Genomic DNA, 21,937 nt, shown 5'->3' with positions numbered 1-21,937 from the left:
AGATATGAATATATGATAGATTAAGTTGCGAGTTTCTGCCACTTTGAAAGATGATATTGACGAACTAGGAGCATGCCTCGGTTGTTCTGTTTTCCTCAATATGACTGTTGTAAGAGAAATCATTGTAAAGGCTGACCAAAGTTTGTTAATGTCTGTGGAAATTGGTCGATTTTGTAACCACAGATATTCTTCTATCATGATGCTGACTGATGCTTACCTCTGCCTTTTGTGGATGCTGTAAGTATGCTAATTCTGACTGTTGCTAAACTAAGATATTTCCCAAACATTTGTCAAGTGATAGCCTTCACTCCATTTCTCTTGTTGTTTCCGGCGATTTTGGGTCTGATCATGAACTAGCTGAATGCACAAGTATAGTAGATGCTCCCATCTTCTGACTTTCTGAAACAGGAGGTTAATTGGAGTTTTCATGGGAATTTTAGCCAATATTGGAAACCTCCATACTTCATTATGTCAAAATTTACAGATACCAAGTCAAAAATGCTCATCATGGAGCAAGGCTGACATCACATTTGGACATGCTTTGCCTTTACTCAGTAAAAAATAATATCTAATAATATTTGATATCCTCTAGTTCCTTTTGTGTATTTAGTTATGCTAATCTCAAGAAGATTTACCTCATTTATGGAAGCAATTAACTTTGATAGAAACCCTTGCATTGTTCACATGCAACAACGAAACTTCTTTCAAATTACTGCAGGAAATGCTACAGCAACTGCGGAGACCGGGTTCTGTCCCTCCAGCCTCCTCACCCGCTACATTTCTCTCGATGGCAGGTCTGTATATGTTCTCCTTGTTGTGCGCCGCGGAAGTCCCAAAATAGACAATACAAAAGCACACACAAGAACAATAGTAGACCACAATGCACATAAGCCAACCGACCACAACAAGAACACAAGATATACGTGGTTCGGTAATGTGCCTACGTCCACGGGGCAAGGAGGGGGGAGTTTCACTAATAGAAATCAAGGGGAATACAAATTAGGGTTACAAATCTTACCCAATACCCTCAAACAAGATTACTTGATCTCTCCAATAGACTCCAACAAAAGAAGCCCTAGAAAATCCCCTTTGGCAGCTCAAAACCTCCAAAACTTAACCCTAAAATCGAGTTTAGGGTTTATATACAAGTCAGAAGAAAACCGGATCTGGAAACTGACCCAGACCCAAAACCCGCTGGCCGGTCGACCGCAGTGACACTGCCAGTCGACCGTAAATTATCCCGAGAGCTGGGAAACTCCTGGGCTCGATCGTGGTCGACCGCACTTGGTGCTGCGGTCGACCGCCAAAAGTCCAAAGCCGAAACTGACTTCTGGCTCTGGTGCGGTCGACCGCAGCACCATGTGCGGTCAACCGCCAAATCTCCAGCTGCCTGTGCACATCTTCTTTTGACTTTTTCCCGCCAACTCTACACTCATGTCCGTTCGATTTGAATAGCGTCTATTTCGTAATGCCACTGTTTCATTCTCCAGTCTTATTCCTAAGTTTTTTTTCTCGATTTTCTGAAATGGTATAATCTTTGCCAGGCTATCAGCTTTATGGACTCACAGCGAATGCTTTTAAGTTAATTTTGCTCCATCATGAAATAACTAAATGATCAACTGTCACATTGCAGTTTATCACAAATGAATTAGATCCTCTATTTTCTCCTCATACTGCTAGAACTTATCCAAACTACTAACTTTCAGAGATCTTGTCAACTACTATCATTTATTCCCTAGGTGTACTGAAGTAAAACACTTGGAACTCTTTGATGTCAATTTTCTCTGGCGTAGTTATTGCGTAGGGATGGCAGCAGGACTAGATGGAAAATACGTACACACTTATCATAGCAAGTCTCACATTGCAAATAAAGATCTTTAGAAATAGCAATAAGAAATAATTAATAAAGAGCACAGTACTCAAAAACTGATTCTTACAAGTTAAATGCAAACATTCCAAGCTTGTATGATCATCATTTCATCGGTGAAATCATTTTTCCTGCCATCTAGAGGACTTGGATCCCAACAATTATAGGCATTTATTCTAGAACATTTCTTAGTTCCTGCAAATTAAAGGTATTCCGTGCATTGGAACAGTCTAATTCATGTTTAAAGAAACAATGTACAAGGAATTTTTCATGTTCTCAAGTTCACAAGCCAACCATACGCATCAACTTGTTAATTCCATTATAATAGAACTTTGATTTCATGTGATGTGGGCTACTTGTTAATCAAATGAAGATACCTTTGTTTGAGAATAGTAAAGCCCTGAAGGGCTACCATCACAGGGCCTTTAGCCCCTTCTTCGACCGTGACATACCCAGATCGTAGTTTATATCTGTCTTGAAAAAGCCAGGAGACACACAGTTAACACACATTGATGGATACCTCACGGCAAGTATCCTTGTGTAATTGTTCATGGCTACTTTCGAGAGCTTGTAAGTGGCGTAAGGAGTTGGCCATCCATTGTCTTTGAGTTTTCCTTCCTTGAAATCTTTAAAATAGGATTGAAGTACTTCATCCAATCTCTCTTCCGTCTTCTCATCAATTTCGTCCATATTTTTTCTTATGCTCGCGCTAGGGATGAACTGCGAAAAACATGTTATCTTTTACTTTGATGACAAGGTCAACTTGATTGAAAGATCAAATAAGCCTAAGAAGTTCAAGATCAATAGTCAATTGAAAGGAAAAGTAAAATTATGTATATGAAAGGAATGGAAAGATAAAACTGAAATTTGAAAATTGTTGTGGTGGGCAAACGTTTGGAATATAATTACCAAGAAATTGTTGGGAATCTAACGCTGAAATCCCTAATGCAACAGAAACGCAGAATAGAGAACAGTACACAAGATTTACGAGGTTCGGCAACTGCCTACGTCCTCGGGAGCCACACAGTCAATTTCTTATTTAATCTAACAAGAAATTACAAATCAAGAGCAAATCTCTAAACCGAGATTCCTCAAATTCAATTTCTTATTTAATCTAACAAGAAATTACAAATCAAGAGCAAATCTCTAAACCGAGATTCCTCAAATGAACACTGTAGCTACAGTGTTAATACCCACAATAAAACCCCCTCTTCTCTTTTCTCTCTCTTCTTAAATCCCCTTTCAAAAACACTGTTGAAAGGCTGGGATTAAATGGAAAATCGCTGCTGCGATTTTAGGAGAAAGAACGCTGCTGCGTTTTGGGGGTTTTCCACTGCCGCCAGAGAAAAGTCGGGGAGAAGGAGCAACCCAAACCCTAGGGCCGCGGTGTGGGTTTATAGGCGGAAGTTGACCAGGCTGGCGACAGCCTGTCGCCAGCGGTTGCTCGACGCGAGGGTGGGATGCCGTACGCGAGCAGTCGGAGTTCAATACGCGGGGTCGAGCCGGCTCAACGGCGAGGGTCCGTCGTTCGCCAAGTCGAGGTCGCGTTCGCCAATCGCAGGTCGCGTTCTCCACTTTACGAGCTCAACTGCTCGAGGCCCGCCTGCGCCATCCTGAGAGCATCGCTACGGAGTCCTTCCGCCGTCGGCGGAGGTTGGTATCCACCCCCAACCTAACAATCTCCCACTTGGAGACCAAACCGACGACAATCAGGCTATCTCATCAAGCTCCTCTCCTGTGTGGCTCCGCCTTCATCATCTATGTATGAAGGCCAACTGAAGTTGCACACAAATCCAGTTTCTGAAAGGTCGCTGCCTTTGTCAACATATCCGCTGGATCCTTTCTTCCTTGGATATTCTGTTGAAATCCTTTGACAACTCGTCGGGCTCTGTATCTTCTGGAACCATTCTGCTCCTTTTTCACTCGATACACCCACTTGTTGTGACGTGCCTTCTTCCACATGGGCAACTTAGCTAGTTCCCATGTCTGGTTGGAGATTAGAGATTTCATCTCTTCTTTCGCAGCAAACTCCCACTTGCTCGCATCTCCACTCTGACAAGCTTCATCAAAGCTTTCAGACTCTCCTCCATCTGTCAGCAACATATAATTTATGTATCTGCTGTTAGGCACAGGAGGACGAGTACTTCTCCTTAATATCGGAGCGGGACATCATCTGCATCTACAAATATTGACTCACTCTCTGAGTCACCGTCATCTGTCTTATGCATGTCCTTGTACATCACCTTCTCGTTGAATGTCACATCTCTGCACCTGATCACCTTCTTGTTTTCGTTGTCCTAAATGCGGTAGCCGAACTCGTCTTCACCATACCCGATGAATATGCATTTCTTAGACTTGGGATCAAGCTCATTCCTGCCTTGATCACTTATATGCACATAAACTACACAATCGAAAACTCTGAGATGTGAGAGGGTTACCTCCTTTTCGCACCATACCTCTTCTGGTATTCTGTGCTCCAATGGAACCGATGGACCTCGGTTGATCAAGTAAGCTGCTGTGTTGACTGCTTCTGTCCAGAACTGTTTCGGTAGGCCTGACTGCGTATGAATGCTTCTGGCTCTTTCTGTCAACGTTCTATTCATGCGCTCAGCCACACCATTATGCTGAGGCGTGCCGGGCACGGTCCTCTCCATTCTGATACCGTGCTCATAGCAGAACTTCTTGAATCTGGTGTCTTCATACTCACCACCATTGTCTGTTCTGAGTTTCTTTACCCTCAAACCGGTCTCATTCTCGACCATGGCTTTCCATCTTCTGAAAGCCTCAAACACTTCTGACTTTTTCTTCAGAAAGTAGACCCATACTTTCCGAGAGTGATCATCAATAAAAGTCACGAAGTAGTGTTTCCCACCAATCGACGCGGTGGTTGTTGGTCCCCAAACATCTGAGTGAACAAGCTCTAGCTTCTGCTTCCTGAGGGGTCTGCTACTTGTCTGAAAGCTAACTCTCTTCTGCTTTCCAAGTATGCATTCTTCGCACATATCAATCTCTACTGATTGTAAACCTGGGAGTTTTCTCTTTGTGTGCATAACCTTCATCCCCTTTTCACTCATATGACCGAGTCTCTGGTGCCACAGCTTTGAAGTCTCATTGCCTACCGCAACTGAGATTGAACAACGTGCACCCGCTGTTATATACAGGGTACCAGTCTTCCTGCCTCTGGCAATCGTTATTACGCCCTTCGAAATCCTCCAGTCATCGCCATGGAAAGTCAACGTGTAGCCTTCACTAGCCAGCTGGCTTACTGAGATTAAATTCCTTTTCAGGTCGGGAATATACCTGACATCCTTCAGCTCCCATACTGACCCATTCAGCTTAATCTTCACTACACATTTGCCAATAATGGCACATGCTTGATTGTCACCAAGATATACATTTCCAAGGTTTCCGGGGATATACTTCTCGATGAATTCTTTCTGAGAAGTAGCATGGAATGATGCTCCCGAGTCCAACACCCAAGACTCCTCCTTGCTCTCCAAAGAGCATATCAGCGCATCATCTCCTCCTGAGGTGGAGGCAACGTTCACATCAGCATTTGCCTCCCACTACTCCCGTGCACTCCTGCACTGATTCTTATAGTGCCCGGTTTTTCCACACTTCCAACACTCGATAGCCTTCGAACTATTGGGATTTCTGGATTTGGATCTCCTTTTATCTGATCCATTTCCTCTGGTTGAACTTCTACCTCTTGACTCTGTATGCAATACTGAAGAGGTTGTAGCTCTACCCGTCTCTCTCCGTCGGATCTCCTCACTGAGAACCAAATCACGAACGTCGTCGAACTTCAACCTTTTCTTTCCCGATGAGCTACTCACTGCCGTGACTGTAGCGTTCCAACTCTCTGGCAGGGAAGACAAAAGTATCAACGCCTGAACTTCCTCATCAAACTCAATGTCAACTGAACTCAATTGGGTCGTGACTGTATTGAGTTCATTTAGATGATGTGCTACCGATGCACGTTCCGCCATTCGCAGATTGAACAACCGCCTCATCAAATGGACTTTATTTGAGGCTGATGGCTTCTCATACATATTTGAGAGTGCTGCCATAAGACCCGTCGTGGTCTTCTCCTTCGCTATGTTGAACGCAACATTGCGAGTTAATGTCAATCTGATAACTCTGAGGGCTTTTCTGTCCAGAAGATTCCAATCTTCTTCCTTCATACCCTCCGGCTTCTTCCCCGAGAGAGGTTGATACAAATTTTTCTGATACAGATAATCCTCTATCTACATTTTCCAGAATCCAAAATCTGATCCATCAAACTTCTCTAATCTCACCTTTCCCTCATCTGCGGCCATGTCTCCCACTTGAATCTGACTTTTTCTAGATCGTTTCACGCTCTGATACCAGTTGTTGGGAATCTAACGCTGAAATCCCTAATACAACAGAAACGCAGAATAGAGAACAGTACACAAGATTTACGAGGTTCGGCAACTGCTTACGTCCTCGGGAGCCACACAGTCAATTTCTTATTTAATCTAACAAGAAATTACAAATCAAGAGCAAATCTCTAAACTGAGATTCCTCAAATGAACACTGTAGCTACAATGTTAATACCCACAATAAAATCCCTTCTTCTCTTTTCTCTCTCTTCTTAAATCCCCTTTCAAAAACACTGTTGAAAAGCTGGGATTAAATGGAAAATCGCTGCTGCGATTTTAGGAGAAAGAACGCTGCTGCGTTTTGGGGGTTTTCCACCGCCGCCAGAGAAAAGTCGGGGAGAAGGAGCAACCCAATTGACAGGCTGGCGACAGCCTGTCGCCAGCGGTTGCTCGGACGCGAGGGTGGGATGCCGTGACGCGAGCGTCGGAGTTTCAAACGCGGGGGTCGAGCCGCTCAACGCCGAGGGTCGTGTTCGCCAATCGAGGGTCACGTTCGCCAATCGAGGGTCGCGTTCTCCACTTTCGAGCTCAACTGCTCGAGCCCGCCTACGCCATCCTGGAGCTCGTCGGAGCTCCTCCGCCGTCGGAGGTTGGTATCCACCTTCAACCTAACAGAAATAGGAATGAAAAAATTGCCCATGTAAAATTTCTTGTCTTGATAAAGTAGAGTTTATCTAAAATTTCCAAAATGTCACTATGCTGTAGACTTGTAGTTTGCTTTGACATCTTTTCAGGGTTTTAATTTCCGTTGTTTGAAACATTCTAATGGCCATATCTGCTTTTGGAATTCTTATTTTTGGCATTATTGTATTTTAACATATTGTCTATTATTAGCTTACTTTAAAGGATTTCAACTGAAAGATACTCCACTATTGTTTACTTTAATTCTAGAAAGATGTCTAGAACTAATAAATTTGAAATATTTTTGTTGTTGATAGAAAGCTAGTTATTATTCATAACCAAATTGAATCATATGAGTACAGACTCTCATCTTCTATACTCATTCCTCTCCAAAGATAAAACTGAACTCTGCGAAGAGGGAAAACATCACCTCTTTGTTCCTGATGCAATAACAGAATGAACACTACCTATACGCAATTTGAAGAAATAACAAAGAGGGAAAAAAGAACCTACTCCCCTCTCTAATGCACAATGAGTCCTTCGTCTTGTCGACCTTACAGAGCTGTATCTTCAGAAAATATTAAATCCTCCGAAACAAAGCTTCCACATTAGGTCTTTTCCCCGTAAAAATCAACTTCGTTTCTAGCACACAATATATTATAAAATGTAGCTGCTAGCGAGGCTCACATACCCTCATCCAAAGAAAATTGCTAATAAAACAACCAAAAAAAAAGATGATCCCTTGTTTCGTCACTGCTATCATAAAAAGGACAAGTAACACAAATATCAATCCCTCTCCTCCTGAGAACCATCCTTGCTTGCGATTTTTACTCGACAAGCAAGCCACATAATCATGGAGTGTTTCGGGCGATTTAACTCCCTCCACACCAAATTCCACCATTCAGCTTTAGGGGAATAGGAATATGAACTTTGCATGCAGCATTTACAGAAAAAGAAAATGCAGGACCTATCCATCTAATGTCATGTCCATTCCTAGCAACCAGAGCACTAGCAAACTGCCTCAATCTCATAATCTTTTTAGACCCCATGATTGAGCCCAGTTTATAGGAAACCTCCACAAATCACTGCTAAAAAATGAGGCATCCTAGACGGAAAATTCCGTCTAGGATACCCAGAATTCCGTCTAGGATGCGTATTCTAGACGGAATTCCGTGTCTAGTTTATTTCCGTCTAGTATGTATTATTCTAGACGGAAATTCCGTCTAGAATACATCCTAGACGGAATATTCTAGACGGAATTCAAAACCGTCTAGAATACATCCTAGACGGATTATTCTAGACGGAATTTCCGTCTAGAATAATTTATCCTAGACGGAAAAAAAATCCGTCTAGAATAAGTATTCTAGACGGAAATTTCCGTCTAGAAATCTCATTCTAGACGGAATTTGATTTTTTAAATTTTTTTATTTTTTTAATTTTTAAAAAAGTATTCTAGACGGAATTTAAGCATCCTAGACGGAATTTCCGTCTAGGATACTATGCTATAGTTTTTTTTTTTTTTTTTTTGCAGAATCTACTTTGAGTGTATGTACACAATATTGAACAACAAAAAATTATATTCATATCCAACACAATCTAATTAATTCCAATATCAAACCAATATCAAATCCAATTATATTCAAATAATACATTCATCAAAATAGTAGAGAGATACATAGATTGTTTACAAACTTTTACATAAATTATTTACAATGGCTATGACACTGCAGAAGTTTCTTCAACTCCTTCCCCATATATTTACTTAAGCTCTCTTCTTCACCTTCTTCCTCATCATCCTGAGTGTCACAAGTCTGCCTATACAAAATGGTAAAATAATATGTACCTATGGAAACGGGAAAATATAGCTAAAACAACACCAACAAAACTTAGGGAAATAATGTAAGTATAAGAAAGAAAATAATAAACCTCAGAGAAAAATGTTGGGACCACACAAAGATTGTTTGCTGGAGGTGAGGTGCTTATTGTATTTTGTCTCAATATGTGGTTTTCATCCTGTAATGTAGACAGCTTATCCTCCATGCTGAGACAATAGAGCAATGAATATAAGTATGAATTAGTCCCAAAGGTAAGATATCATATAAGATACAAGAATGGCACATCCTGTAATATACAGTTTTCAACATACATGTATCTTAACTTCAAGAAAATGTAAGATAACAATATGAAACCTGTCGACGCTCGTTTGTCATTGAATTTAATTCTGAACCATCTGTATTTATTCAACTTGTCTCGACCTGTCAAATTGGCCACTATAAGTGAGCAAAAGAAGAATTCAGTAAGTATTTATTCAACTTGTCTGCTAAATTTCCCACCTAAAATACTTATCACCCACAAGTTCCTCAATCTGTACATGATTCCCTAGTACAGTAGAAGTATTTATTTTCAGCCTCTACCTGTCTGCTAATTCTCCCACCTATAATACTTGTACAAGTTCCTACTTCTGATACGCTTTTGGTAATATTCTCTTTTATCACAACAAAATACGTTATTCTAAAATGGAGCAAAACAGAACTTGTTTTAGTCCTTAATACATTATGCACCAATTTTGTATAAATACCCGTATTGCATAGACACCAATATAAGCCATGGATAAGTACAAAAACTAAGGGGAAAAGGGGATATAGACCACCAGACATGATGATTGTAATCTCACATACAAGCATACACAATAAATTATCAAGAGATGATATAAAATTGAGTTTCATAACAATAAAGACTTCTAACATATATTATGGTGTACATTATGGTGTACATCTGGTAGCTAAGACTCTGATCTATCTAGTGCTTTATCCAGTACTCCAGGTATGTCTCAGTAAGAATATGATTACTGAGATAATTAAGATTACTCAGAAAGTAAAGATAGCAGATAAAAGCAAATTATAATTATGATGAACATAGAATGAAAATAGGGAATATTAGACCAACCCTTGCAATGGAGTCAGGTGAAGGGGTTCCAAGTAGATCGGTCATGAGATCCAACTGATGCACGACATTTTTCCCAGGAAACAATGGTTTCCCCGTTAATACCTCTGCAAATATACATCCTATGCTCCAAATATCAATTGCAGGAGTATACTGCAAACCAAATATAACAAAAATCAAGCTTAGCATATTGCAGCAGTTTTATAGCCGTATTCTGAAGGTGTTGGTTCCTGGCTGGAAGCTGAAAGTATCTTTATCACTTGGTTAACAAAGATAAAAGGACATTAATTGGACGAGATAAATTCATTTCGTCAATAGTGAATGAAGTTATAGATACATGCGAGAAATGTGAATGATATAAAACAAGTGCAGCACAACTTAAAAATAGGATAAACTAAGAAATTATAAGTGAGGGATGGAGGCTTACTCCTTAACTGGCCAAATATGCAAAATTTACACAAAGTGGGTAAACAGGTCTTAATTTGAGAAACATAATAATAACACAGGAGTTAACATAACCAGTCTTAATTTAAAGACTCTACTTGATCCCTCTTCCTTAAAACATATGCCAAGCAGTACCCAAGTGTAATAATTATTTATTCTCGCAGCTAGAGTAGAATAAATGGCATTGCAATTTAGATATGGCCACCCAAATATGAATACACACTTTCAGTATTTTTCGCTTCTTATTTCATGAGAGCTTTCTTAAATCTGGAATATTTTATTAGGACGATATGGAGCCACATTTGCTCTTGTAGCAAAAAATTCATGATCAAACAAATTATAAGTAGGGTTATTTTCCTGATAAGGACCTATGTCATCTGAGAATTGTTTTTGAGCTATCACAGGCAATGCAAGAACCTTGGTTCAAAGTTATTTCAGTCGAGAAAACTCCACAAGAGCATGTATGATACCGCTATCCGTTGATGTGACAAAGGTTTGTGTAAAAGTATGGAAGTAATGTTTTCATATATTAAATTGGATTGATGGACTTAAACCGAAGAAAATTAATCACGTGCATATAAGGTAGGATAGTCTAAACTTAGAGAAAATCTATGCCCCTCTTAGCAACACCTTTATTTGTACAAAAAATGTTATGTATACACAAAGTTGAATTAGTTCTCACCTTAGAGAAAAATGAACCACATAGTTCAGGAGCCCGATACCACCGAGTTGCAACATAATCCTAAAAAAGAAGGTGTAGCACATGAACCAACAATATAACCAAAGAAAGAAACATGAAAATCCCAGATCACTTATATCCGTTAAACATAACAAACACTGAAAAACACTTTAACAAATTAACAGCCCAATAACACAACTGACAGGAAGAGTCACATACAGTCCAAAAAATAGCTGATGGGGTATCATTGAATGAAACACGAGCAAGTCCAAGGTCACAGATTTTCAACTTGCAGTCTGTATTGGCAAGTATATTCTTGGGTTTCAAGTCTCGATGGAATACATTAGTTGAAATTTATTGACCTAGCATTCAAGTCCCTAACTTCTAGGACTCCAAAACAAGAAACTCCATTACATTAATGTTGAATTCTCCAGGAAAACAGAAGATTGATCAAGTATGAAGATTGATCAAGTATGAAGTATAGCCATGTGCAGTGACAAAGCAATAATACCTAGCAAAGAAAGAAATTACAGTTAAAGAGACTCACCCAATGATTCCACCAATGCAATCATAGAACTGCTCAACCTCCCCCAAGGTCTTCAAAAGGTTCCTCATTTCCTCATCCCCTCCGCTCTCTCGCCGAGCTTGCTCCCCATCCAAGCTCCAGCCCTCCACCATATCCCCCAAAACCCGCATCGCCCTCTTCAGCACGCCGCCCTCAGTTAGCCCCCGTGCTCCGCCACCGCATCAAGCACGTGCACCTGGCCGGCGGCAATCAAACACTTGATCAAACAACCTCCGACCTCTCCAGCTTCCCCAAATCCCTAGAAACTCATCCCTTCCTCGATCCCAAGAAATCCCTAACCCTAGCTTCAGAATCAAGGATCAAAACCTTCTCTTCCAGAGTTTCAGCGCCTCTTAGCCTCGATCGGATCAAAACCTTCGCTTCTAAGATTTGATTTGATCTTCTGACAGCCGTCGGAGGAGGAAACGGCGGCGGCGGCAGGGACGTCGGGGGTGGGGGTCCTATTTTTAGGGTTGGGGTGAGATTTTTTTAGCTGGGAATTTGAAAGAGGGGATGAATATTTTAAGGGATTTTTTTCGTAAATAAGAAAGGGGCTGATTTTTGGAAACGCGGGATTTCCAAAAGTGAAACCGCGAAAATGGAAAAAAAAAAATTTAATTTTTTCCGTCCAGGAAACTATCCTAGACGGAAATTTCCGTCTGGGATAAAGGGAACCATAAAAAATTAAAAAATAATTAATAAAATCCGTCTAGAATAGTATTCTAGACGGAAATTCCGTCTAGAATGCTATATTCTAGACGGAATATTCTAGACGGAATTTTTCCGTCTAGTTTAATACATTCTAGACAGAAAAAATTCCGTCTAGAATATTCCGTCTACAATACATGATTTTCTACTAGTGAATATTTCTTTTTTCCCCCTTTTCTTTTGAGAGAAGATGAAGTAGTTATTACAAAGAACGTTAGATATAAAGAGTTTGCACAATCGTCAGGTTTAGTAATTAAATATATGGCATAATTTCAAGTTTCCTGATGCTAGAGGTGCAGCTTTCCAAAAATTATTCCACGTTAAAGAAAAAAAAAACTCTATGGTGGATTACCCTTAGCTGTCCGTAGATAGAGGAAATATTCACTATTCTTGGTGATTTTCCTAGCTGGAGAAGAGGGATCAATGCTTCAATTACTCTCTTCATGACATAACAGTTTATAGTCAAGCATTCTTCTGCCTTCTCATAAGTCTCTTGTGCCACTTCTAATAACTTCTTGAATATGTCAAATCCATTTTCCTGATTCATTAGACCCATAAAAATTAGATAATCATGAGTCCAGAACAGCCAAAACTTTTCTAATAACATCATCATCATCATTTTAATGAGTTCCAAATTATTCTGATATTAGTTGCAAGTTACCTCTTCTTTAGAAGAAGGTAAAGTCTACAATTCCTGCAGTATTTACCTGTTAGATAAAGACCGAAATTAAGTCAATAAAATATGATTCTGATGTGAAATGAAGGATAAAAATCTCTTCAACTTTACCAAGATGTCGAGCTTCCCATATTCGGTCTCGATAAAATTTGCCAGTGAAGAAACACTAGAAGAGTCAGCTACATCTAGCTGATGAGACAAAATATCAGAAATTCCAGAGTTTTGAGTTTCTCAATAGCTGTGGTGCCCCTCCCGGCCCTCATCTCTAGCTGTTAATATCACCATGATTCCATGGGACGCTAGCTGCTTGCAAATCTCAAGCCCAATTCCTTTATTGGCTCCAGTGACTACTGCAATCCTGGAATATGAGTGAGCAATAGAAGTTGGGAACATAATCTTTGCAAACTTGTATGTAGAAAAACTTGTGATAAACAGTCATCATACCTCTTTGTGGATGCATTGCTGATGGGAGCTTCCATATTCTAATTCAAGCGGTTTCTGTATTGAAATTAGGCTATGAACTAACTTGTGATGTTATTTGTCCTGATGTCTAGTGACATATTTTAGTTCATCAAAAAGAAGAATACATTGACTAATGCCCCTTGCTTGATTGGGCTGATATTTAAAATGTTGGGAGAAAGCACCCCAATTGTTGTTGAAAACCGTGTCGAGGAACCAAACCAAACACCGATCAAATAGGACCAAAAAACCAACCAATGTCAATGCACAAACAAAACACCAATTTTAACGTGGTTCGGCAATTGTCTACATCCACGGGGCAAGAAGGGGATGATGTTTTCACTAATAGAGAAGAAGAGTACAACTTGAGATTACAAATCACTCGAAGGAACAATCTAATCTCACAAACAAACCTCTCAATCTCTCCAAATAAAACGCTAAACAAATAGCTCAGAAAATACCTCTTTTCTGTGCTCCAAATATCCCAAACTCTTGCCTATAAAACCCTAGAAACGTATATTGGTATTTATACAAACACCAAAACTCAATAAGAACAGGAAACCAAACATGGGCCTGACCCGATACGCGGTCGACCGCCACGGTCGACCGCGCCCAACGACAGAGCCTGTAAATGCGTTACAGGGTCTGGCGGTCGACCGCGACAAACGACAGAGCCCAAAAATCTCCTACAGGGTCACGATTCTCCCAGATATGTCTTTTTCATTCCGTCGAAAATCGATTTTTATGGTATAGACGCTTATGACTTTACCTAGCCAACACTTCGATCCGGCTCTACCCAAACTTTTTTGGTTCACCCCAACATTACCCACTTGTCCGACTGTTGCTAAGCAGTTTTTGGATATCAAACGGACCTCCCCAGAAGGTAATCTTAATGTGGCCGATTTCCCCTCTTTTGCAATCAGTTTCGCTACGGCGCCTGCTGCTCTAGCTAATTGTCCACCCTTTCCAAGTGTGATTTCTATGTTATGTATGGCCGTGCCTAAGGGCATATCGGTTGAAGTAGATTCTTCTTTTTTATCAATAAAAACCCCTTCCCAAACTGTACAAGCTTCTTCCAAAGCATACGGCTTTCTAGATGTATATGATGATATCTAGACAGATGGATCTTATATGAATCGTATGATGAAGTATCACATGAGTGGATATATAGGAATCCAAATCTGCCGAATCACTCATGTATGATCTTCTACATCCTAGGTCTCCCCGTTCCGTCATCTGGCTTATGTTCTTCATGTAGCATTCAGACCGAATGACTCTATGAAATTACGTCGATACTTTCCGAATCCCAAACGCGCAATCGGATCAAATCTCACATCCTCGATGTGACCAAATGTTGGGTAACCAAATATCCGACGCCGACCAAAATCTGAAACAGCTCTACCAGATCCAATAACTCCTAATGCAGCAGTCGGCGACCTATGACTAAGATGACCCAAATATGTCGAAGCTCCAGAACCAATGCTCGACAACCAACGCCGATCCTCCTCTAGAAAGGAACGACCCATCGAAACTTTCATCTCATCTCGTCGCCCTAAAATCTCCACACCAAGTCTCCTATTACCGTGAGCTCGGCACAAACGCAAGAAAGGACCCCTACCAAAGCTAGAACAACGAGTTACCTTTCTGCCAATACACTTCTTTCAATTGTTGTTGACTTCTAGGACTTTACACCAACGGGAATTGGTCGCGATCCAATAATGCCTAGAACAATCACTAACTGCGAAAACTACAAAACGATTACCTCCCAATGATGCCTCCTTGGAAGGCCCCCAAATGCCTAACTGAACACCTCCTAAAAGACCCCTCGCTCGATGGATAGAAGTGCCAAACTCCACCTCGGTCTTCCTCATCCCAATGTGCTCAAAGGACTGCCATCTGCAGGTCAAAGCACTCCTCAACAAGCTATGCACGGCATCACCAATCAAATACCCCAGCACCAAACAACGCCACAATCTAGCCAAATCCAATGAAGTCGTCAGAGCTCTATCAATCACCGTGCTCCCAAGCAAATAGTATAAGTTACTCTTTCTGACGCCCTTCATCACAATCATGGACCCGAATGTCACCTGTTGACCTTCTTATTTTGATGATGTTTAACAAATAATTTACGACTAATATTATTTTTCTAGTATTTGTATTTTATTATTTATTGTAGACAAACAATATGTTGGAGGGTGGATGGAATCGAGCCAATAGAGCATTTGTGATCATTCCCCATGAGCACGAAATCCCCTCTTTCCAACTCCTGAAAGCTGGAGAACCAATCCCTCCTAGGGCAAATATGATATGTAGCGCCTGAATTCAACATCCACTCTGTAGAGTAGGCAACACAAACTGACGGCAGTGCAGATAATGAGTAGCTCGAAGAATCTGAATCTGAATCGTTACCACTAGCCTTGACAACATTCACCTCTGAAGCCTGAATAACTTTCCCCTTATTCTTCCCAGCTTGATCATTTAATTTTGGGCATTCAGATTTCCAATATCTATCTTCTTTGCAAAAAGCACACTGATTCCTACGAATTCCAAGATGTGCTCCTCTAGAATGTGACATTCTACCTCGGTTTGGACCCTTTGCTCTTGCAATCAATGCCCCCGCTACCGGCTCAATAGAAATCTCCTTATCCTTCTTCCTGAGTTGGTAATTCACTAATGCAACGGTAACCTCACTATATGAAAGAGATGCCTTCCTATTAATAAGAGTAAGAACAAACGTCTCATATTCCTCGTCGGGCAAGGAACTTAATAATAGCAACGTCTTGTCCTCATCTTTAACAATGATATCTATATTCGCCAAATCTGCAAGAAGCTTCGTATAGTGGTTCATGTGATCACTAATGGATGTCCCCTTTTTTAATTGGAAGCGATAAAGCCTCCTTTTCAAATGCAAGCGGTTTTTAACGCTCTTTGTGAAGTACTTGCTCTCTAGGATCTCCCAAATCTTCTTCGCAGAAGTCTCATTCATCACATCATATTTTAGATCTTCAGTGAGACAAGACCTAATCACACCACACGCTGTCCGATTCATCTTTTTCCAAACCTTCTCATCAATGTCGTCCGGTTTTCCGTCCAACTCTAACGTATCTTCCAAATTCTGCGCATTGAGCGCATCCAAGACTTCGCATCGCCAAAGTCCAAAATTATTAGTGCAATTGAACTTCTCCACGTCAATCTTTATCGAGTGGATACTCAAACTTTGGACAGTCTTCACACCTGAAGAACTACCCTCAACTTCCTCTTTCTCGGCCATAATCCTCAACACACCAACAACCAATGCGGAAACAAACGAAGAATAGATCCGAAACTGAGAAAAGAAAGAAGCTTTACCAAAAAGATCACACCTTTCTCACCAACTGAAACCCTAGACGAGCTTCCCAAATCGATTTACTCCTCCAAATAGCCCAAGCGTAGCCCGAACTCTGATACCAATTGTTGGGAGAAAGCACCCCAATTGTTGTTGAAAACCGTGTCGAGGAACCAAACCAAACGCCGATCAAATAGGGCCAAAAAACCAACCAATGTCAATGCACAAACAAAACACCAATTTTAACGTGGTTCGGCAATTGTCTACATCCACGGGGCAAGAAGGGGATGGGGTTTTTACTAATAGAGAAGAAGAGCCGATACGCGGTCGACCGCCACGGTCGACCGCGACAAACGACAAAGCCTGGAAAACTCCTACATGGTCTGGCGGTCGACCACGGCAGTCGACCGTGACAAACGACAGAGCCCAATATTCGCCTACAGGGTCTCACGGTCGACCGCGGCGGTCGACCGTGCCAAAGCCAGACTCCTCCCAGAGTCTGTGCACGTTCGCAGTCGACCGGCCTTGCGCCGCGGTCGACCGTGAAGCTCCAAATGTGACTCCTGCAGTCTTCAAAACCTGTTCTTCACCAAATCATTCGCGGTTTCTTCATAAAATGGGGTCTGAGAGAAACAGGCGGTAAGTGCAAATCTTTAGGTCCATACTTAAAATGTTTTGCCATTTAGTTCCAGTGCTTTTCCTTAGATGCAGGCAGGTTACAGATATTTTATTCACTATCCTTGCAAGCGGCGTATTTGTTATTCCCTATAAGTTCCAAATTGCACTAGATGATCTTTATGCCCAGAACTAATCGTCACATCATTTTAGGCTTACAATTTGATTACTTTCAACTGTATTTCATCACCTAAGCCAATATCCTTCTCATCTTGCATAATGAACCCTCAACATTTATGAGCATCATTTTTGAAACATTTTTGTAATTGTCATAATCAAGTGTAATTTAAGTAAGTAACTGATAAACATGTTGCAAGACTCAAGGAATTTCTCCCCAGTGCAAAGTTTGCAAAACCATAACTTACATCATAATATGCAATTTTTCTTCATGTAACACAACATAAATAACAATTCAAGAGGAAAAGTGTGTAGCGAGATGGGATCAACATGATTGAACTCCCTCCAAATATGTCCAACAAAAACCAATTTCGCGTATACATCACAGTGTGTTGCTTCTTATTTATTTATCTCATATGGTCTTATTTTCTCTGTGTGGCATGGATTCATAAACTACTATGAACTACCTCTGTGTACTCATAGGAAGATCAAAAGGACCACCATGGGGAAGCAAAGATAACATGACAGGCCATTTAGCAGCAGTCAAATCCCTGTATTGCAGTTTATGTAGGTTAAAGTTGCTCCATCATAAAATAACTAAATGGTCAATTGTCACATTACTGTTCATCACAAATGCATTACCTCCTCTATTTGCCTCCAATACTGCTAGAAATTATCCAAATTACTAATTTTAGAGATCTTGTCAACTAATATCATTCACTAATTAGGTGTACTGAAGCAAAACTATTTAACTCTCCATGATCTGTGGCCAATTTTCTCTGGGATAGTTATTGGGCAAGGATGGCAGCAGGACTCAAGGGGAACGTGCACAAACTTATCAAAGAAAGTCATCACATCGGACATAAAGATCTTTACAAATAGCAGTAAGAATAATGGAAAGGTAGCATAGTACTCAAAAACTAGTTCTTACAAGTTAAATACAAACCTTCTTAGTTTGTATGAGCTCCATCATTCACTGGTGAAATCATTTTTCCTGTTATTTAGCAGATCGAGTTGGATCCCAACAATTATTGGTATATATTTATTCTGGAACAGTCTTATACATGTTCAAAGAAACAAGGTACAAGGAGTTTTTTCATGTTCTCGGTACCAAATTAACAAGCCAACCTAAGCAACAACTTCTTATTAATACCGATACCTCAGAACTTTGTTTTCCTATGATATGGAATACTTGTTACTCGAACGAAGATACCTCTGTTTGATCATAAAAAAGACCCGAAGGGCTACCATCGGGAAGTAAAGCTAACATCACAGGGCCTTTAGCACCTTCTTCGGCTGTCAACGTCCCTATATCATAGTTCATATCTGTCTTGACAACACCAGGAGACACACAGTTGATGCGCATTGATGGATATTTCATGGCAAGCATCCTTGTGTAGGTGGTCACGGCTACTTTAGACAGCTTGTAAGTGGCTGAACAAGTTGGCCATCCATTTTCTTTGAGCTTTCCTTCCTTCAAATCATATAGATACGATTGAATTACTTCATCCAATCTCACTTCTGTCTTCTCATCAACAACTCCCAGTGCTTCTCTTATGCTCTCGCTGGGAATGACCTGAGCAAAAAATCATTGTCTTTCACTTCGATGAATGTCAATTAGAAGGAAAAGTGCATATATAGATAAAAGGTGTAAGAAACATGATATTTGAAAGGTTGAATTATGTGAAGCATGACTTTTCAGTTGAACAACAATATGTGAAGTATGATTATCCTCAAAGAAATAGGGAGATCAAAAGAAGTTGTCCTTGTAGCGAAAATTTTCCTCATGATTAGGTTGGGAGTTTCCAAATTGTTCAAAACTTTTAACAATACTGTAGAGTTATCACTTTCTTAGACGTCCTTTAGGGTTTTAATTTTCATGGTTACACATGATATGAGAAGAGGTGTAATACCAATAAATACAAAATACATATTATGAAGCATTGAGTCGAACATGGGGAAATGACAAGGAGTTGGAGGATAAGGAGATACCTGGTTCTGATTTTTGAATGGAAATGAGGGGGAAAAGAAATTACAAGGGCAAGAGGAAGTATTTGAATGCGCGTACGTATTTGTGTGATTCAAGTTCAAGTTTTTCCTGATGCCAGAAAATGTAGGTTCCTGTGATTGTTTGTGACATTAAAGTAAAATGTATGGCAGATTTCTTACGTTTAGCCGTCCAAGGCGAGACGAAACGTTTACTACTGTTGGTAATTGTGACAGCTGAAGAAGGGGGATCAGTGCTTCAGTTACCCTCTTCATGCCATAATAATTTATATTCAGGCATCCTACTACCTTCTCATAGCTCTCTTGAGCCTCTACCCAGAATTCCATTAATCTGTCATATCCATTTTCCTGCTGCATTAGATCCACAAACAGATAGCATGAGCATGAATCAACGGAACAGACACAACATCGTCTCTGTCGTCATGTTACCTCTTTTAGAAAGGAAGTTACAGTCTGATCTTTTAGAAAGGAATTTAAAGTCTGATCATCAGTTAACAACCCTCCAATTCCTGCGTTATTGACCTGTAATAAGACAAAGATTAGGTTTCTTGATGGATATTATTAAACCTAATGATTCTGATATGAACGGAGGGACTAAAATGTTACGCCTCAGGCCCACGGGCCTATTGGCGCGAGTGCGAGTAAGCCGTGTGACCCATCAAGAGCAACTCAATGTTGGCTAAAATCCACTGACAAAATGCTAGCACTAGTTGTTCACTAACATTTCTGCAAACTAGTCCACGTAAGAGTAAAGTGGGCGTGTCACATAAAATCTCTTCATCCTTAATTACCAAAATATCAATCCTCCCAAATTCGGTCTTTATAAAGTTTGCCAACGAAGAGACACTAGAGGGATCAGCGACATCGAGCTGATGAAACAAAACATCAGAAACTCCGGAGTTTTTGAGTTTCTCAACAGCTTCGGTACCCTTCCCCTCATCTCTAGCCGTTAATATCACCGTGATTCCATGGGACGCCAGCTGCCTGCAAACCTCAAACCCAATTCCTTTATTGGCTCCAGTCACTACTGCAGTCCTGGAATATGAGTGAACAATACAAGTTGGGAAGTTGAATTCTCGTGGACTTTACATATAAAAAAAAGGGGGATGCACAGGGATTATACCTCTTTGTGGATGCATTGCTGATGAGCTTTCCCATCTCTGTATTGAAATTAGACTGTGCACTAACTTGTGATGCTAGCTCTCCTTATATATATATATATAGTGAGAAAAGCTGGTTCATTGAGTTCTGGTGCTTTTGCTTGGATGCTGGCAGGTTTCTTGTTGCTTGGATGCAGGCAGGTTTCTTGCTGCCAGGTTTATGATATTTTGTTCACTTTCCTTGCGAACGGTGTATTTTGTTATTCCCTGTGGGGCTAATAAGAAAAGTTCTATTACATATCTAATCACCCATATCAAATAAGAAAAATTCTTTAAGGACCCAAAATATGGGACCAATAGGGGGGACAAGTGAGGTGTCCCCCTCCTATTGGATAATGAGTTGGCCATCATTAATGATGGCCAACTCATTATCCAATAGGAGGGGGACACCTCACTTGTCCCCCCTATTGGTCCCATATTTTGGGTCCCTGTAGCAAAGCTCGGGAAAAAAGACAACTAAGTGAAGTGGGTGGGTCTTACTTTTTTGTTTATTTAGTAGTGTTATGGAGAAGTACCTTACTTTAGGAAAAGATCAAGACTCGCACATCATGGTCATGGTAATGATAATGTCAATGATAGTCATGGACGAAACCAGGAATTCATAACAGTGGTGTCGCAATATATAAAATACGATATTATTAAATTTCTCTTATATTGAGATACAAATGATATATTTAACTAAGTACAACTGTACTTGGTCCCCACATGTCTTCATTTTTCAAAATTGTTTTTTTTTATAGCCTCATTTGATAGACAACTAAATATATCCTCATTAGTGGAAGTTACTAAGCTGTCGTTTATCCCTTGATCTCCCATTCGATTATGAGGACTATTTTTTATAATTTTCCTTGCGAAGAACGAGCTTTCCACAGAAGTCTTTGTAATCAGAAATATCAACATTAACTTATTTAGCAAATACACCACGTACAACATCCCTTTTGGCCTTAACCAATTTCTCTGCAAGGCCACCTATTCCTTTTGCTTATGAAGACTCTTCACTAGAGCCAAAAGTGGAAATTAGGCACTTGGATCTAAGCATTCTGCGCAAAGAAGTAGCTCGGTGCTTGTTTCATTGAACGATTGATATGCTCTTGAACTTGCATATAAATCAAGGTATTAAAAAAAAAGATAAGCTGTACATTTGTATTTTTCTTAACACAATGTCCTGATCTCCCCTCTAGCAAATAAACATCATCCATAATTAGCACCTCAAACATTAAGTTTGGTACAAAATGATAAAAAACTCTTTCAACATAGACTCCCATCCATCATCTCTCATCATTTGAAG

General features: G+C 40.3%; 2 protein-coding genes and 1 pseudogene across 3 annotated transcripts; all 3 read right to left on the bottom strand.

Annotated features, from left to right (window-relative positions):
* LOC109838297 (mitogen-activated protein kinase 9-like) lies at positions 7,764–11,653 on the bottom strand. The gene is made up of 5 exons (XM_020406750.1): positions 11,505–11,653; positions 11,177–11,297; positions 10,961–11,020; positions 9,838–9,987; positions 7,764–7,925 (listed from the first exon to the last, which is right to left on the bottom strand). The coding sequence occupies exons 1-5, from the start codon at positions 11,651–11,653 to the stop codon at positions 7,764–7,766; spliced, it is 642 nt and encodes a 213-aa protein (XP_020262339.1).
* LOC109836850 lies at positions 12,588–13,425 on the bottom strand (annotated as a pseudogene).
* LOC109836849 ((+)-neomenthol dehydrogenase-like) lies at positions 18,497–20,811 on the bottom strand. Of its 2 annotated transcripts, none has more exons than XM_020404880.1 (5): positions 20,613–20,811; positions 20,212–20,524; positions 19,919–20,011; positions 19,652–19,840; positions 18,497–19,058 (listed from the first exon to the last, which is right to left on the bottom strand). In XM_020404880.1, exons 1-5 carry the CDS (start codon positions 20,645–20,647, stop codon positions 18,678–18,680), a joined length of 1,011 nt encoding a protein of 336 aa, XP_020260469.1. In that variant the 5' UTR covers positions 20,648–20,811; the 3' UTR covers positions 18,497–18,677. The 2 variants fall into 2 exon arrangements, with proteins under 2 accessions (XP_020260469.1, XP_020260470.1); XM_020404881.1 differs by having other exon boundaries at positions 20,281–20,524; positions 20,613–20,809.

The sequence above is a fragment of the Asparagus officinalis genome, chromosome 4, assembly GCF_001876935.1.
Source record: "Asparagus officinalis chromosome 4, Aspof.V1, whole genome shotgun sequence".
Taxonomy (NCBI): domain Eukaryota; kingdom Viridiplantae; phylum Streptophyta; class Magnoliopsida; order Asparagales; family Asparagaceae; genus Asparagus; species Asparagus officinalis.
This window is presented reverse-complemented; position numbering and strand designations above follow the sequence as displayed.